General features: G+C 36.7%; 1 protein-coding gene across 6 annotated transcripts in view; it reads right to left on the bottom strand.

Annotated features, from left to right (window-relative positions):
• The window catches only part of TMEM67 (transmembrane protein 67), a 79522-nt gene that overhangs the window by 21857 nt on the left and 41774 nt on the right, over positions 1-15891 (bottom strand). For 5 of the 6 annotated variants that reach the window (XR_007148694.1, XR_007148693.1, XR_007148695.1 and 2 more), the window contains 9 exons: positions 15000-15056; positions 13373-13471; positions 11271-11369; positions 10931-11017; positions 8872-8971; positions 8642-8781; positions 6191-6331; positions 2872-2952; positions 2262-2378 (listed from right to left, as the gene is read on the bottom strand). Coding sequence is in view for 3 of the 6 variants with exons in the window: in XM_047842747.1 (XP_047698703.1) it covers positions 2262-2378; positions 2872-2952; positions 6191-6331; positions 8642-8781; positions 8872-8971; positions 10931-11017; positions 11271-11369; positions 13373-13471; positions 15000-15056 (921 nt within the window). In the remaining 3 variants the exon portion in view is untranslated. The remainder of the gene's footprint in view (positions 1-2261; positions 2379-2871; positions 2953-6190; positions 6332-8641; positions 8782-8871; positions 8972-10930; positions 11018-11270; positions 11370-13372; positions 13472-14999; positions 15057-15891) is intronic. The other variant, XM_047842746.1, reaches the window with a different exon arrangement.

Raw genomic sequence — 15891 nt, 5'->3', positions numbered from 1 at the left:
TGTATGCTTTTGGCCTTATAAATAGTCCCTGTGATAAAGACCCTCAACCTAATTAGCTATTCACATTGCTAATTATTTCCTTGAATTAGATTTACAGAATCAGTGAATAAAAGATAATCAACTCTTAAAAAAAACTCTTGGTATATTTATTTCCAAATGCTTTCCAGAAGATTTGTAAAAATTTATTCTTAGACCAGGAGTTTTACGGGTGCCCATTTCATCATGTCCTTGGTACTATTAAGTATTAGCTTTTTAAAAAAAGTTTGCTAATTTGAAGAGGGCAAAAATATTAGTTTTTTACATTTATTTATGAGCTATACATTTTTTTTTTTTAATTTTTTTTTTTCAACGTTTATTTATTTTTGGGACAGAGAGAGACAGAGCATGAACGGGGGAGGGGCAGAGAGAGAGGGAGACACAGAATCAGAAACAGGCTCCAGGCTCTGAGCCATCAGCCCAGAGCCCGACGCGGGGCTCGAACTCACGGACCGCAAGATCGTGACCTGGCTGAAGTCGGACGCTTAACCGACTGCGCCACCCGGGCGCCCCTGAGCTATACATTTTTAAGAGGTTTATTAGTCTCCTGTTCATTTATGTATTTAAAAATTGTCATTTTTCCATTGAGGTTTTAACTGTTCGCCTATTGATCTTTATGACTTTCAATATTGCTATCAATATCTTTGTAATATTTGCTATGAGAATTTTATCCTTATTTGCTATGTCTTTTATTTATATGATTGTTGGCTAGGTAAATATTCTCCATTAATTAATAAAGTAAAATCAATGAATATTCCATTTATGATGCTTTCTAATTATTATTTTTTTTTAATGTTTACTTTCTAGTGTAAACAGGGGAGGGGCAGAGAGAGAGAGGGCACAGAGGATCTCAAGCAGGCTCTGTGCTGACAGCAGAGAGCCTGACGTGGGGCTGGAGACGAGGGGCTGTGAGATGATGACCTGAGCTGAAGTCTGACGCTCAACGGACTAAGCCACCCAGGTGCCCCTGATGTTTTCTATTCTTTTTGCTTAGAATGTCATCTCCCAATCTCAGATATTCTTTTTTTTTACATTTAACTTTTCAATCAGGTGTTAATTTCTAATAGTTAACCAACCAGTTCATGTACTAAATAAATTGTTCTCTGAGACATGCTATAATCATGTACTAGATTCGTACAAGTCACAGGTCCTTTAGTCAAAAAATCCTTTTAATTTTTCTTCTTAAGTATTTATTTTTCTTTTTAATTTTATTAAGGAAGTGGTCTAATGTACACAGTACAGAGAACAAACAGTAAACCATCCATCACCCAACCCCAAATCTGTAAATACTTCTGTATGTATCTATAACTAATAAGGTCTTAAAAAAAACAAACCACCATGCCATTTGCACATGTAATAAAATGAATCATTCCTTAATATAATTTAATATTTAGTCCTTAAATCTCCTAATTTTTCCCAAGGACTTTTTTTTTTTATAGTTGGTTTGTTTGGATCAGGATCCAAAGTCTATACATTGTACTTGATTATCTTGTTTCTAAATCTCTTCCTATGTAACAGTTCTCACACCACCCACCCCACTTCTTTACATGCTCTTGATTTGCTGGAGACACTGGGTCATCTACCTTGTGAGCTATCCTGCATTCTACATATGGCTAATTCCTTCCTATGGTATTATTTAATTTATCCCTCTAGCTCCTCTAATTCCTGTAAATTGGCGGTTAGATCTAGAGGCTTGATTGTATTTAGACTTGATTTTCTTAAGCAAGGATATTTTATGAGTGATACTATGTACTTCTTACTGCATCATAACAGGAAGTGCATAATGTTCATTTTCCTAATTTTTACTTGTAGTAAGATTGAGCCAGTGTGCTCAGATTGTGTCGACCTGATTCCTTGTTATAAAGCTCCCTTCCCTGTCAACTTACCCTTAACTGTTTTAGCATCCACTGATTGTAACCTATATGCATTAATCCATCAGTCATTATAAAATGGTGATTTTCTAAGGTAGAATTTCTTTTAGTTTCTTTTTATAAGGAAGAACTTTCCCTCATGAATTCTTCGGTTACTCTGAAATACAGTTCATATAAGGAACTGTAAGATGAAATTTGATTCTTTCCCTTTATTAATGTTCAGGGTAATGAATCAGTGCCCCAGCAACTTTCAAAAGTAATCAATGAGGAATTTTTAAAAATATTATTACAAATCCTAGATTAAGAAAAGAGAACCCATGTCTCAAATTAAAAAGATGTTAAATACTTTCATACCGCTTCTCTTTTAAGATTCATATTCATTTCTTCCATATTAGTATCTGCATGCCCATGTACTGATCTACCATGAATGTAATATCCAAAACATTTGTGGGATAACAGAAACACTGATATCTATAAAAAGAGAAGAGAGGAACTATTAGCAGCTCATCAAGAAAACAATGAAAAGTAAGTTTTTCTTAAAATTGCTTTCTTTCTCTCAAAATAAAGAGGGTTGAATTCTTGGAAAATATACAAACAGGACAATAAAGTAATAAAGGATAATTAAGTAATTTTTTTTAAAGAACACAGAAATGAGATTGAAGATATTTTCCAAGAAAGGAAGAAATAGGATTGATATATGAAAACTTTTCAGGGACTCTGCTGAGTGAATTATTTGGTAGCATAAGGAATTCATAATTAAGAAACTGCACATGAAGAAGAAGAAACTAAGGCAGTAAACATTAGCTTGTAGCTCATTATAACTATCTCCGGAATTAACAATCAGTGGGAAATTGGACTAAAAAATCCAATCATACCAAATCACTTTTAAAGCCTCTCTTAATGTACTCATGACCTTTAAAAAGGGAAAAATAACAGTCGCAAGATAAAGTTAGAAAGTACTTACATTGCTCATACAGCATAAATCCACAAACTGTCGAATTTTATCTTCTATAAATCTCTCATAAAAGACAGCAAAGAACATGATCTGAAACATTAAGCCAAGTTCATACTTATTAGGTTTTAAAATTTAATTTTCTTTTATAGCCACAGTATAGTATCTTAAGAAAAAAGAAGGTCCACCCAAGAACACAGTGGCTTCTGAATGGTTCCTGTGGGATACAATCCTACTTATCATTTCTGATTCTTCTGTCAAAGAAAGTAGGTTTTGGAATTGTATTAAGATTCATTGAGGGAGCCTACTTTGCATTTTAAAAACTTTTCTGTATCATTAAAACAAGACAGGACAAACATGGGAGGAAAAAGAAGGGCTTTAAAAAATTTAGCATAAACCAATGTATTAGTGGCCAGATTTATGTTTGGTTCTGCAATCCTGCTCATCTCCTAAGTTCCAAAGCCATTAGAAAACATGCTGCTTTTCAAATTAATCTTCCCTGACAGAGTAGCACATAAAAAACATATATCAAGTATTCTATTTCAACTGCAGATACTGCATTAAATATTCAAATGGAATGGTTTCAACTGTTTTCTTAGCTTTAATAACAATACTGGAAAAGGAAATTATTTTATAAATCAAAAGAGAAAAGTTTATGTCGTAGACCTACTTAGATATATGTCAGAGAAACAGAACATTTCCTAACCACCCAGTTGAAAGCTGCCCCCGTTCCTAACTTCCACCCACCTCTCCTCCACTTACTCCCTATCTCATCTCCCGATGCCCTTCACAGCATTTGCCACAATCTGTAGCTTGTTCTTGTTAAGCATATCCTTGAGCCCAGCACAGAGCCTAGTACAGAAATGTACTCAGATATGTGACTGAATAAATAAATGAATCTACAGCAGCTGATTACTGAACACACTTCCCTAACATTCTATATATGTCTTGTTTTAAATCCCTTTAAAGGACTTGAAAAACAGCAACTTTCAAAGTTTAAAAACTAAAGGATACCACTTAAAAGTTGAAGAAGCTGGGTTTAGGGAAATAAAAGGAGTAAATAATAAGCTTAACGTTATGAGAATCAAAAACACTTTTTATGAACAAATTTGTGGAACGGTAACAGGTTTTTAAAGGGACTCTTAACAATACTTGAGGAATAAACACTGATAACCCACGGAGAGAAACACTCCTACCAGAATGAAAGCAGGGTGAGAAACAAAGAATGAGGTGAGATGGTGGTGCCTGAGATGACTAGTCTCTGCCCCACCAATCCTTCCTGCTTTCTCCTTAGCGACAGAACCCTCTTTGCAGCGGGCACACTGCTGCCCAGCTGAAAGACACCAGTGCAGGAAGGTGTGGCCATCTGCCTAAGTTCTGGCCAAGGAAATGCTGAACAGCACTTCTGGAAAGGCTCTTAGAGAAGAGAGGGTGAGCTATTCCCCCTGACTCCTTCCACAAGGTGACCTTAGAGAGGGAAGTTCTGAGTGGCAGAGCTTCTGGGTCCGGGCGGCAGCATGGAGCCGCCCTGTATTGCACATCTCCATTCTTCTTTCTCATGATACAGGTCACTTTTACTTCAGCCATTGCTATTTTGGTTTTTTGTTGTTGTTGTACTTAACCAAATATGAAAAGGTTCAGATGGTATTCCTTTAAATTCTCTACATCCAGATGAATCCAATCTACTCAGAAAAATGTATACTTATATATCTTTAAAATGACTTTTCTCCCTATTATATTGATGATAAATATCAAACCCCATTCTCTTTTGATCCTACCTCATTTCAAATTCTAATGTGTTTGGCTTTCTTTTCTTGTTTTTAGTATTTATTTATATTTTGAGAGAGAGGGAACAGAGCATGAGTTGGGGAGGGGCAGAGAGAGAGGGAAACAGAATTGGAAGCAGGCTTCAGGCTTTGAGCTGTCAGCACAGAGCCTGATGTGGGGCTTGAACCCACAAACTATGAGGTCAGGACCTGAGCCAAAATTGGATGTCCAACCGACTGAGCCACCCAGGCGCCCCTGACTTTCTTTTCTGATTATTAAGCCATCTCTCACTGGATCTATCCCTGTAGCTTCTAGTTTAAACAAGTCTCACCAATTTAAGATAAATGTAAATTTTCAGAGTCTATTCTCAGGTTACAGAATGCCACCTGGATCCAATTCTACAGGAATTTTTGGATTTTAATCCCAAACCATGATTTAAAAATAGCATGTTTTGCCAGGCTGGAGAAAGTTTAACGCGGTGTGTCTAAAGGTCCCATGTTCATTTGCTGACTTAAAGAAATTTTTAATCAAACAGAAAGGTTCTTTCCATTCATGGGAGTGTCTAGAAGCAAGAGAAAGAAGTGCAGATATTGGAATCAGGTGCTTTAGTTCATGCTGCTTTCTCTTCTTCCTTTCATCTTTTTTTTTTTTTTTTTTTTAAGGTCTAAGAAGATAGCGGAAGTGAGCATAGAAAAGATCCTCTGCTAGAGCCACAGGACCTGAGGCCAAGAAGATTTATTTTTAGTTTCAGTTTTCTCAATAAATATTTCAACAAAAATTTCACAAGGGGTACTGGCAATCTGAATGAGATTTAATGATGTATAAATAAATGTAAACACTCAGTTGTATTTAAAAAAAAAAAAAAAAAAGGAAATATTAAAAGCAGCTTAACAGGGCCCCTGGGTGGCTCAGTTGGTTGAGCGTCCGACTTCGGCTCAGGTCATGGTCTCCTGGTCTGAGTCCGAGCCCCGCGTTGGGCTCTGTGCTGACAGCTCAGAGCCTGGAGCCTGCTTCAGATTCTGTGTCTCCCTCTCTCTGCCCCTCCCCCACTCATGCTCTGTCTCTCTTTCTCTGTCAAAAATAAGTGAACCTTAAAAAAAATAATAAATAAAAGTAGCTTAGCTATCCCTATAGTTTATATAAACTAAACACAAAGTCCGCCCTCTGACTAGAAAGCTGCAGGTCTGAAAGACCCTTTGGAGCCCACGGGGTTGGCTCTGACATCAGAGGTTCAAATTCCAGTTCTGTCGATCTCTAACTGCATGACTTTAGCAAACTATTTAGCCTTTCTGCGCCCCAGTGTCCTCATCTATAAAATGAGGATACTAATAGAAACTATCTCTGAGGGCTACTATAAAGATTAAGTTAATATTTACAATGCAATTAATTACCACAGGGCCTGGATCATAACACAATGTGAGCTATTTGCTATTGTTGTTTCCACTGTTACCTTATTTCTGCCGTAGAAACCAAGATTGTGGTCAATATTTGAAGATAATTAGTATGTAAACAGAGTTATAAATATGGAAAGGCAATGTTGCTAAAAAGTATGATCTGTTGTTACCTGTAAACTTCCAATGACTAGCCAAAGAGCAGTAGACACTGCGTATCTTAAAATGCGGCTATAGGGAGCTATATAGCTAGTTGGGCTTCTGGAAAGACTAGAGGATGAGTCCATTAATGCTAAGTTCTTGAATCCTACAACCTGAAGTAAAAAAAAGAAAAATTTAAATAGACATGGATACAGAAAACGGCTCTGCTATGAAAATGAGACACTCCTCCCTACCCTTACTTTAAAAAACTAAAATATTTATAAAAGTTTGTACAAACATTAGAAAATCTATATTAAAAATAATTATCCAGGAGTTTTCATTACAAAACAAAATATTTAGTTAGTTCATTTGGAAATCTCTTCAATATGACTAAGGGCCAGATATAACCTTATTATCACACACTGACAAAATTAAAAAATTTCTGTCAAGAAGAATGAAACTTTACTCAGTAAACAGCAATGAACAACTAGCATTTCACACATTTTTAACATATGCCAGGCACTATGCAAAATACTTCTTATACTTTTCAACAGTGGTTTTTGCAAATGTTTTTTGCAAAATGTCTTTTGAAGGAGGTACCTTCTGTGATAAAAGGAAGCCATAGCTGAGTAAGTATAGTCTGTACATTATACTCCTGTCCATGCCTTCCACTCTCATTGAATAAAGGTTCTGGTAAGTTTTTTTTTTTTTTAATTTTTTTTAAACGTTTATTTATTATCGAGACAGAGAGACACAGAGTGTGAGCAGAGGAGGGGTAGAGAGAGGGGGAGACACAGAATCCAAAGCAGGCTCCAGGCTCCAAGTTGTCAGCACAGAGCCCGACGTGGGGCTCGAACTCACAAACTGTGAGATCATGACCTGAGCTGAAGTCAGTCGCCCAACCAACTGAGCCACCCAGGTGCCCCAGTTCTGGTAAGTTTTACAGTAAAGAAATCTACATGACTTTATTGAATCCAATGCTTTCCAAATGTGCTCATCTAAAAAAATTCTTTTTCATATAACACCTTTTAAAGCTCTATAGAACACTCTTAACAAACAAAACTATACATGAATTTTTGAAAAATCATTCATATGCCTTAGAAATACATATATTTTCCCAGCTTAAAAAAGGAAAGAAAGGGAAAGGAAGAAAAGAAGGAAAAAGGAAGGCAGACAGACATGAGTTAGTAATTCATATCTAACTTTATTTAAGCAGCTAATTTCTGAGAAAATCTATTACCCACATAAATGGTTTTCATAGTTCAGTCTCCTATTCAGTACTGAATACTTCCTTTAATAATTCCAACCAGATCCATGAAATAGCTGCAAAGGCATCATAAGCATCACCCATTCTCTGTGCATAGTGCAGCTCTCAGCACTGAACGTAGCCCACAGCAAGCATTCAATGATAATTGGTTGAAAAACTTCACCTGTGATAGTGGTTCTGATGCAGAATTCTAATTCTAGTAAGAATGTGACTGAGAAAGAAAAGTTTTTTGTTTTGTTTTGTTTTGTTTTGTTTTCAAAACACAGATAATTAGACCTCAGAGCTACTGAGTCAAACATAATCTCTAGGGGTGAGACCAGGAACAGATATTTTACAAAAGCTTCCCAGGGGATTTTGATACAAACCAGTAGTTTAAAAACGGCTCCTGGGGCACCTGGGTGGCTCAGTCGGTTAAGCGTCTGACTTCGGCTCAGGTCATGATCTCGCAGTTCGTGAGTCTGAGCCCCATGTCAGGCTCTGTGCTGACAGCTCAGATTCCAGAGCTTGCTTCGAATTCTGTGTCCCTCTCCCTCTCTCTCTGCCCCTCCCCTGCTCATGCTCTTTCTCTCTCAAAAATAAACAAAACAAAACAAACTGCTCCTTACCTAGAGTAATCAAACTGAAAGAGACAGAGTAGAATGGCAATCGTCAGGGGCTGGGGAAGGGGTATGGGAAGTTGTTGTTTAATGAGGACAGAATTTCAGTTGTGCAAGATGAAAAGAGTCTTAGGGGCTGGTGGCACAACAAGATGAATGTATCTAATGAGACTGAACTGCACACTGAAAAATGGTTAAGATGGTAAATTTCATGTTATGTGTATTTTTTTTTTTTAATTTTTATTTTAGAGAGACAGAGAGATAGTGAGCAGAGGAGAGGGGCAGAGGGAGAAGGAATCTTAAGCAGGCTCCACGCGCCGCACAGAACCCGAAGCAGGGCTCGATCCCACAACCCTGGGATCATGACCTGAGCTAAAATCAAGAGTCAGACACTCAACAGACTGAGCCACCCAGGAGATTTTTTGTTTTACTTTACATGTTATGTGTATTTTAACAAAGTTTTTAAAAGCCACTCTTTGTAATGGCTTGATAACTTTAGAAAACTTTAGAAGACTTCCACTGATGTGAAAATGTAGCTGGAAAAAAAATGTAGCTGGAATTACATGAAATTAATATATATGAGGCACACAGAAGTCACACACAATTACAAAAGTTCATACCTCCAAAAAAAAGAGGACAGTAAGTATTTGGAAGAGTGGATTAATTTTTCTCACAGTTTGAATTTCATTCCATTCATTTGCTACAAAATATGTTCTCCATATGCTCACAGGAACCATGGCACTGCGAACACCGCCCTCACCTGGTCAGAGAGAGAAAATAAGCAAGAGGGTTTCATCTTTGTTCTGAAAAAGCAGCAAAAGCATTTTGGTACAATGGTTATTTCAGTTACCTTCAACAGCTTTCAGAACCTTTCCTTTAGGTCGCTCCCAGTCAATAAAGAATATATCTATGGTAATCTGGGACATAAGCTTATGCAAAAATTGCAGAGCCTGAAAATGACAAACAAAACATTTGAAATGTATCCATGCTTATGGAGGGGCACCTGGTGGCTCAGTTGGTTAAGCGGCTGACTTCAGCTCAGATCACAATCTCATGGTTTGTGAATTTGAGCCCCATGTTGCAATCTATGGTAACAGCTCAGAGCCTGGAGTCGGCTTCAGATTCTGTGTCTCCCTTTCTCTCTGTTCCCTGCCCCCGACACTGTCTCTCTTTCTCTCTCTCAAAAATAATATGTAACATTTAAAAAAACCTGCCTATGGAAATAGTGATGATTTTTTTTTAAGAAACAAATATACTTAATCACAAGAATATACAATACACAATGACAAAGTTATAATATCATTATGGGATCACTAGAAGCTCATCAAGTAACATGGAATCAACAAATTCACAAAATTTTTATACACATTAATTTGCCCTCCTTTCTTCTTTCTTTAAAATAGGGATATGAAAAAAGTAGACATACTACCTTCTCCTCATACAGAAGCCATGCATAATTGACTCTCCCTAGGTTTCCAAAAGCACACTTTATTTTCTAGATCATCTGATTTATGAGTAAAGGTATTTTTCAACTGTAATTTGCTGTCTTAATTAAAGTTTTAAGATGCCTTTACTGTCTATTTCTGGTATTGAGATTGCTAATTTTTAAAAATGTGTTGTTGAAACACATCTTTTTCTTTTTAACATAAGTAATATGTTTAATTTGGGGCGTTCTTCCTAGTAGAAGCATTATTTATCAAAGAATACAAGTGTTAAGTATGACATGATTCCTTCCTTCAAGAAGCTCACAGATCAGTGGGAAAAGCAGACACTAATAATCATATTACAATGGGATGAGATCTACCAGAACCATGTTAGACAGCTTCCCATACATTGATAGAACAATGAAATAGGGAGAGGAGACGCCATGAGAAGAGGAGGAAAGTAATATGGAGACAGAGAAAAGAAATTCTAGATTTCAGCACTTTATCCAAAGTGGTACCTTTTATTGTCCACTAAAGAGATAAAATTCATGCCTAAAGGTATTGTGAATGCACCATCAGACTTCAAAAAGAAAAGTCATATAATTAAATATCACTTTATCAAATTAATATAACTTGTATTAATTCAAAAATATGTATGGCTTCTTATGAAAATTATTTAAGTCAGTTTTTCAGAATGAACTACCTATTATAAATAAAAGTAGACTTTCTTGGTAAAATAAAATAATTCGTGCTTTTTTTTTTTCTTTTAATGTTTATTTATCTTTAAGAGACAGAAAGAGACAGCACACAATACACGAGGGAGAGATAGAGGGAGAGGAGAGAGAGAATCCCAAGCATACTCCACACTGCCAGCTTGGAGCCTAACACAGCGCTTGATCCCACAAACCACGAGAGCTGAACTGAAGCTAAGAGTTGAACGTTTAAGCAACTGAACCACCCAGGAGCTCCTTAAGTATTTTAAATAAGACTGATTAGAGGGGCAGCTGGGTGGCTTAGTTGGTTAAATGTCTGACTCTTGGTTTCACCTCAGGTCATGATCTCACAGTTCATGGGATCAAGCCCTGCATCAGGCTCCAAGCGCTGATGGAAAGAAGCATGCTTGGGATTCTCTCTCTCCCTCTCTCTCTTTGCCACTCCCTGACTCTTTCTCTCAAATTAAAAAAAAAAAAAAAAAAAAAAAAAAAAAAAGAATAAATAATAAATTAAAAATAAAATCAAACTAAATTTGGGGCACCTGGCTGGCTCAGTGGGAAGAGCAGGCAACTCTTGATCTCAGGGTTGTGAGGTCGAGCTCCATGTTGGGTGTAGAGATTACTTAAATAAATAAAACTTTAAAAAATAAAAATAAACAAAAAAAGTAAAATCACACTAAATTTTACACCAAAGATTTTGAAAGCATTTTAAAGACTTACGAGTTTATTAGCAGTTTTTTTTAAATTCAGGAACCTGTCCTTTAAAACTTACCTTCAGAGCAAAAGCACATCCCACATAAGTAACAAGACGTTCTTCCTGAGCTGGCACTGGTAGCAAAACAGAGATAGATTTCTGTGCCTACGATATAAATTACACTGTTAAATATGACCATACAGGGTTTTTAAGAAGCACAACTTATAAACCAAAGAAAGCATAAAAGAGGTAGGTGGTGAGACTCAGTAAATACCATATTCAAGGAATCGGGAGTTCATCACTTGCCTCACTCATTTCTCTTGATCAGAAATATCCCCAAATAAAGATAGTTCCTCTATAAAGACAGCCTCACTTATTCAGGTATGAACATTTAGGTTAAATTGAGAAACTCACGTACTTTGAAGAAAATAAGCCAATATAGACCTGTTCCCACAGTGATGATGAAGAAAACATTGGCCAGATCACCAGCATAGTACACCAAGAATTTCATAACTGTCTGCAATTTAAAAAGAGAATTATAGTGGTTATAGACTCAATCTATTTATACTATCACTTTTAGTAACCTATTTTCTACCCAGTTTCTCAAGTGTAAAGCCTGTGTCATGTATCTATAGATTATTCAGTTATAAAGCCCAACTGTGGACACCTCCTGGGTTCCTTTGAATCTGTACCTTTCAGTCCATTACCAACATTGTCTTACTCAACCCAGCTTATCTTTTCACTATCTAAGAAAGTTACATTGCTTCCTAATTCTCTCCTAGTTTGGAGCCCTTTACCCCAATCAGTCCTTCATACTACCACCAGAGTTAGCTTTCTAAAATCTAAATTGGAGGGGCGCCTGGGTGGCGCAGTCGGTTAAGCGTCCGACTTCAGCCAGGTCACGATCTCGCGGTCTGTGAGTTCGAGCCCCGCGTCAGGCTCTGGGCTGATGGCTCGGAGCCTGGAGCCTGTTTCCGATTCTGTGTCTCCCTCTCTCTCTGCCCCTCGCCCGTTCATGCTCTGTCTCTCTCTGTCCCAAAAATAAATAAACGTTGAAAAAAAAAATAAAAATAAAATCTAAATTGGAAAAATTAAATGTAAATTGGATTGTGTCATTCCTTTTCCTAAAAATGTACGACTCTTCACTAGAGTATAAATTCCAGACCCATAAGGTCCTTCACAACCTAGACCAAAATGGACTTTTTAAACTTCATATGCCAGTTCCAACCACTCCATGATTAACTTGCATTTGAATTATTTTGTGGAATGAAATGGGCATTGCTTATTGTTCCATCAAATATTCTTTCTTCTCTGTGGCAAACTCTCATGAGCTCTGAAAGTAGAGACCCAATCTGTCTTTGCTCACTATCACATCCCAGCCCCTGGTAGTGTTCTTGGCAATCGGAAAGCAGGTCCTCAGTGACTATCTGTGGAATGCTCAGATAACCCAACCCACCCTAAAGTTCACTTCTCTGGAAAGCCTTTCTTAACTATTCCAAACAGTAAACCAAGCGCCTCTCCTCTGATTCCTTGGCACACTGGCTTTGGTGTCGGGAAGATGTATCAGTACAAACAAGTTACTATGTTGCCTTTCTCAGGTAACTCATCAGCAAAATGGAAATAAATACCACCTATTACTGAGTTGTAAAAAATTAAATGAGTAGAAAGTTTATTTCACTTCTGCCACAATTTCATTCTGTGTAAAATGGGAATGATAATAATAGTATCTAATCTCATAGAGCTATTGTGAGGATTAAATAAATTATATAAATAAAGCTTTCAAAAAGTGCCTAGCATACATTCAATAAATGTTAGATAAAAATAAAAACAAAGGTAAATTAAAAACGACTATATGAGATGTAAAACTATAAAGTTAATAGAATAAAACCTGGGAGGATATCTTTGTGATCTTGAGACTGGGAAGGTTTTCCTAAAAAATATTCCAGAGGCACATGAAAAACTAATCAATGTGACAATATCATCAAAATTAAGAGTCTCTGTTAAACAAAGTAACACATAGATAAAGATAACAGATGGGTCATATTTGGAGGACATATTTCAACATCAAAAACCAAAAGGGGATTCATATTTAGAAAATACAAAAAACTACTTTAAATCAACGAGAAAAACCGGAAACCAAACAGAAAAATTGGCAAGGGATATAAACAGGCAGTTTACAAAAAGGGAAACCAAAATGATTAATAAAGGCTATGAAAAGCAGACAAATGAATGAAATCAACAATGACGTACTACTTGCACTGCCAGATTGGCAATAAATGGAAACGCTGGAAAATACCAAGCGTTGGTGAGGATGTGTGGAAATAAGAACAGCACTGCGGGTGGGAGTGTGGACCGGCACACAGCAATGTGGGAGGAAAATGTGGTGTGCACACACCTCTTCTGGTTATATACCCCAGGGAAAGAAGGCAGTGTTTTACTCATTCTCCAGCTGTATCTTAAAAGAAAGACACAAAATAGTCAAAAGATGAAAATATACTTTAAAAACTCCTGAGATCATACCTGTAAATCAATCATGGGACTCCCAATGCGCCTCTTCCATCCTGCTGTCTTCAAAAGAGATGATAAAACAGCCAGCCCACCCAAAACGCCTAAAGCAATCTAAAAAAACACAACATTTTGGAATATATGTAATTTCCTTCATCAATGTTCAAATATGCAAATAGAGTAAAGAAATGCTAAAAAAAAATGGTGGATAGAGGCCAAGTTGAAGGAACTCTTAATGGCCAAATCTAGGACAATTTGACCAAGAAGATAGATAGTAATGAATTATAATCATTAGAATAAAATAAATATCCAGGAATCTATACTGATTTAAATAAATCACTGAATAGGGGCACCTGGGTGGCTCAGTCAGTTAAGCGTCCGACTTTGGCTCAGGTCATGATCTCATGGTTTGTGAGTTTGAGTCCCGCGTCAGGCTCTGCGCTGACAGCTCAGAGCCTGGAGCCAGCTTCAGATTCTGTGTCTCCCTCTCTCTCTCTCTCTGCCCCTCCCCTGTTCATGCTCTATCTCTGTCTCCAAAATAAATAAAACATTAAAAAAAAATTTTTTTTTTAAAGAAATCATTGAATAAATAAATCCATGTGGGCAAAGGGACAACTTCTTCTAGAATTCCATTTAACAAAAATAGAAGAAATGAAAAATAGAAAAAAAATTTTAAAAAGAGAAAAATCACCATCAGGCAGATGTCACGGTAATACTTTTTATAGATAAGAATCATCACTAGATACTAAAATTAGAGACCAAAAGGATAACGAGAAGCAGGATATTTGCATCCTCTCAAACTCTCTCTCCACAAGATACTTATTAATTACAAACAAAAAAATACTATTTGGAGAACTCTGCATATAGCACCTTAGACATGATCCAAGTTAACATCATTAGTAATAAGACATCCTGACATCATGTACCTTCTGATATGATGCACTGAGAAGGGCACAACATCATATCTGTAGTATCTGTATCAAAACTTGATTTAATTATGAGAAAATATCAGACAACCCCAACTGAAGGTCAAAATAAATAACCAGTACTCTTCAAAAGTGTTGGGATGGGGTCATGAAAGACAAAGAAAAATTGAGGAACTGTCACAGATTAAAGGAGACTAAGGAGACATGATCACTAAAAGCAAAAGCAATTTGGGTCCTAAACCAAAAAAAGGATAGTGAGAGGCAGGCGCCTGAGTGCCTCCGTTGGTTAAGTGTCCGACTTCAGCTCAGGTCATGATCTCACGGTTCGCGAGTTCGAGCCCCGTGTAAGACTCTGTGCTGACAGCTCAGAGACTGGAGACTGATTCAGATTCTGTGTCTCCCTCTCTCTGCCCCTCCCTCGTTCACACTCTGTCTCTCTCTCTCTCAAAAATAAATAAACATTAAAAAAAAATTAAAAAAAAGGATAGTGAAAAAACTTATGAAATTCAAAGGATATGCAGATCAGTTAATAGGATTACATCAATATTAATGCCCTTATTATGATCACTGTACTATGGTTATGTAACAGGTGAACATTAGGGGAGGCTGGTTGAAGGCTCTATCGCAGAACTATTTTGACAACTCCCTTGTGTACTTAAACATTTTTTAATTAAGAAATATACTGTAAATATTTTAACAAGTTAAAACAAACTCACATCTGTCTGGACTTGTGCTTCTCCTTGATTCATTTCATATTTGACTGAGAAAGAAACCTAAAATTTAAAACAAAGTAAATTAGCCATACTGAAATTATGTAACAAACCTACTTTTACTATAAAGATATATTTGTTGTAGAAATGCCTATTTTTAATCTATCAGTATTTTTAGAGTTGACCTTTATTTATATATAAGTGGAAATACTCTGAGGAATTGTTCATGCTGCTTTAAATATACCTTTTGAACACACATTGAAGAAAGAGGGGTTCATTAGGAGCTCATTTAGGTTCATTAACAGCAGTCAAACCAAACTAATGATATTTCATTTTCTGATAGGTGTCTGTAACTGAGGAATGTGACAAATCTTGTGCAGCAAGAATTTAGCAACTAGCTAAACAATCACACCTTAGAAGGCATTAATCAAAGGGCTGAACAAGAATCTTAGGGATACCACTCTATTAAGAGACAAGAAGAGAAAGAGAAACCAGTAAAGGGTAGAGAAACAGGACTGTGAGAGGCAGAAGAGGCGAGATACCGAAGTCTTACTGAGATAACAGAATAGAGGTTCAAGAATATGTCTGGAAATACAATGTCAAATATTGTATGTCAGGTTAAAGAAATAAAGCCAGTGTACGTGGAATTCATTGCTGACCTTTAAGAAAGAGGTTTTCAAAGACACAAAATGGCAAGAGCTAGACTGCAAATGATGAAAGAGTAAATGCCTGGAAAATCAAGGAAAGATATATGATAGCAAGCTAAAAAGCTGGCAGAACTGAGGAAAGATTTTATTGTTTGGTTGTTTTACTGTATTTAAGACGGGAGGACTTGATAGTTGTTATAGGCAAAGGAAAGGGGCCAGCAGAGAAGCTGGCTGAATAAGGGAAGAGCGGT

This window comes from Prionailurus viverrinus, chromosome F2 (assembly GCF_022837055.1).
Source record: "Prionailurus viverrinus isolate Anna chromosome F2, UM_Priviv_1.0, whole genome shotgun sequence".
NCBI lineage: Eukaryota > Metazoa > Chordata > Mammalia > Carnivora > Felidae > Prionailurus > Prionailurus viverrinus.
The sequence above is the reverse complement of the archived record's forward strand: the minus strand, read 5'-3'. Positions and strand labels throughout refer to the sequence as shown.